Raw genomic sequence first — 3,307 nt, forward strand, 5'->3', positions numbered from 1 at the left:
TCCAAACATACAACCAACCAACAACGGACCATACACCTGCCAGGTCCGAGACACCCGGAGAAACACACTCAACACCACGTTTGTGCTCAATGTTACCAACTGTGCCACGGCTCCAGGCACAAAAGGTGCCCGGTGTGATGAAGTGTGTGGTTGCCTACAAGGTGCCAGCTGTGACCGCTGGGCTGGTTGTGTCTGTCCGCCGGGATGGACAGGAACCAGGTGTCAGACCAAATGTCTGGAGGGCACGTACGGTCAAGACTGTGCAAGGAACTGTACCTGTCAAAATGAGGCGAGCTGTAGCTCTAGCGACGGCATCTGTGACTGCACTGCTGGATGGTACGGAAGGAATTGTAGCAAACCCTGTAAAGATGGTCGCTTCGGTTTGCAATGTCAGCAGGTTTGTACATGTAAGAACAGTGCTGTGTGTAGCAACGTGGACGGCAGCTGTGAATGTGTGACGCCATGGACGGGACAGGACTGTGACCAATTGGAGACAAGCAGAGATGAAGCGCTGCTCGAAAGCCTGGTCCCACTGGGCTCCTTAGTCTTACTTGTTGCCATAGTGATGGCCATACTCTACAAAATGCGAGTTCTGGCTTGCTCCGTGCCCGACATAAGCGAGGAAGACAAGATACTTTTCGAGCTGAGGAGAATGGAGCAGGATCTAGCACAGAGTCTACAGCCGGGCTGGCTGGGACGTTGGGAGAAGAAGATCAAACATCTTACTCCTGGTCCACTGATAGGAGAAGGAATGTTTGGACTAATCAGAAAAGGAAAACTGCGCACACCTAAGGGAGAGCTCACCATTGCCGCCAAGACAGTTCGCGTCGAGGATTCACAGTCTTATCGAGACTTCTACAGAGAAGCAGCCATTTTGGTAGCTGTGCACCAACAGCGAGATGGCGATTGTCGTGAGTCCAACATTGTTCGACTTTTCGGGCTCATCACCAAGTCTGCGGAGAAGTACATTCTTCTGGAATATGCCCCCAAAGGTGACCTCTTAGGTTTCCTACGACGATCTGGGAACATCAATGAGGAAGGCCTACTTGGAAACCTTCTTGGATACGCAGTCCACGTAGCACGAGCTCTACAAGAGCTGGAACGCTTGAGAATCGCCCATCGTGACGTGGCCGCTCGCAACGTCCTCATCAATGCCGATGACGTGGCCAAGTTGGCTGACTTTGGATTGGCTAGAGATGTCTACGCCACTACTCAGTATGTTCGATGCAACCGGCCAGGCGTTGACGAACTCCTTCCGCTGAAGTGGATGGCGCTGGAGTCCATCGAGACCGGCGAGTACACCTGTCAGAGTGACGTCTGGTCCTTCGGCGTGCTGCTGTGGGAGATCGCCACGCTGGGGAAAGATCCGTGCTACGACGGCAGGATGCAGCTGAGCTTTCTTCAGATGGTGGGGATTCTGAGGCAAGGAATACGGTTGGAGAGGCCGCCGGGATGTCCAGAGGACCTGTACCGACTGATGAGGTCGTGTTGGCGCGACGTTCCAGATACCAGACCGACTCCGGAAGGGATAGAAGAGAGGCTGCTGCAACTGGGACGTGCCCTGCTTCCATATGACGTCATTGAAATGGAGACTGTTTTGTGACGTCAAACAATATTTAAAAATACTTTAGTAAATATTTAGAGGCACTGAATTCTTTGAAGTCAATTTTTCTGTTGTATGAAAGAATCATTTTGTCTTGTGTTAGGATTAGAATTTATCTAAGTAGTTTCTTTAGTTTTAATATTTTATTTTACACTGTAAATTGTACCATAAGGAACGGATTGTGCTTTATGAATATATCAGAAAAGAGTTTCCATATTTTGAACATCTTATTGTAACGGATAAATTTCTATTTTTGATGCGCCTAGATAAACCCTGTATATTAAACATTATTTGTTCCTATATCTACACCTGTACAAAGCAGCGAGAAGATGTCGACCATAATGTTAGCTTAGTACCTTCAATTAGTTAAATTGAATCTTGTTGTCCCTGCATATGTCTGTTATGTCTGTTATCTGTGACCTGTACCTAGCCCGTCGAGGCATGAATTTACAATAAATGTCTTTCATTATTAATATTAATAAACAATAAGAACGAAGTAGGTAAATAGACAATATGGTATAATTAATCAGCTTTATTTCCTTTTAATCTGTACTGATTCATTCTTGCTCAAAAATAACCTCACGTATCAACGTAAGCCTAGCAATGACACGAAAACTTTAATTTGCCAAAGTTGACATTCAAATACTCTACGAGAAAATAAAACCAAAAGTAATAATTACATCACGGTCGACACTAAGTGCATATTTCACGTTGAATAGGGATGATAACTTTAATAGCGATTCTATCATATCAGTAAGTTAATTCTTCTAACAAAAACGCACTAAAATTGCATCAATCCGCATAACATTCATCTTTACACGCATTAGAAGGAAAAAAGTAGCATCTTTCAGATTAATGGTTCATTACACAAGAAATGCTACAAAATTATCTCTCATACTTTTGTCTACAAGCGTTTCCTATGCTGTACAGATGAGAAAAATGATATGTTAAAACAAAGAGCTTTGAATGGTAATTAGACAAACACTGAATAAAATCATTTACATACACAACGTTTGGTCGTATCCTCTAAATATTCATACATTTGCAAGATTTACAAAAAAGGCTAACAATTAATTGCACATACTTCTTATTCTCGTACCAGCAGATTGTCTTGCAGTTCATTTTAGTTCATTACGGTTCATTACTAATTCAACGGAAGTTTGCACAGCGTAACTAGAAGATACAGAAAGTCAAACACATAGGTATGAAGTTCCTTGGAACACATTTTTGGACTGAGAGCATCCACTGTAACACAGATGTGTCATAAAAACTTAAACAAAGATTACATGATTGTGGTCCAATAAACCAGCATTGATGGCGGTTTTCTCAGTAGAACTTATAAATGTTTAACAACATCAGTGAAATATGGAAACTGCACGGAATCCAATCTTTAAGCATGCATTTAAGCATGCGTAAATATGACTTTAAAAAATGAAAGCAGTGCTTTACGTAATCTTTACGAATTACGAATTACAGAGCTGATTTACCTGGTTGCTCTGACTTTTAGCTGATTAAGACTGCCATCTTTTGTTGTAAATTTGGGAGAACGATTAGCTTTTGCTGAATTTCCTATTGATAATTAGAATCAGAAATGGACTAAAATCATTTCCAATTTGAAACTTTATCTCCATGCAATGTCGCTACAATCTATCAAAGTACTAAGCACTCATTAGTGGGAATCGAATTGTTATAAATTATTTCCAA

At 42.3% G+C, this 3,307-nt stretch overlaps 1 protein-coding gene across 1 annotated transcript in view; it reads left to right on the forward strand.

Moving 5' to 3' along the window:
* LOC118427903 (fibroblast growth factor receptor 4-like) overlaps window positions 1-1,603 on the forward strand; it is a 2,493-nt gene extending 890 nt beyond the window's left edge. The window contains exon 2 of the mRNA XM_035837866.1: window positions 44-1,603. Coding sequence (XP_035693759.1) covers window positions 44-1,603 — 1,560 coding nt within the window. The remainder of the gene's footprint in view (window positions 1-43) is intronic.
* Window positions 1,604-3,307: the final 1,704 nt, after the last annotated feature.

This window comes from Branchiostoma floridae, chromosome 12 (genome assembly GCF_000003815.2).
Source record: "Branchiostoma floridae strain S238N-H82 chromosome 12, Bfl_VNyyK, whole genome shotgun sequence".
Taxonomy (NCBI): domain Eukaryota; kingdom Metazoa; phylum Chordata; class Leptocardii; order Amphioxiformes; family Branchiostomatidae; genus Branchiostoma; species Branchiostoma floridae.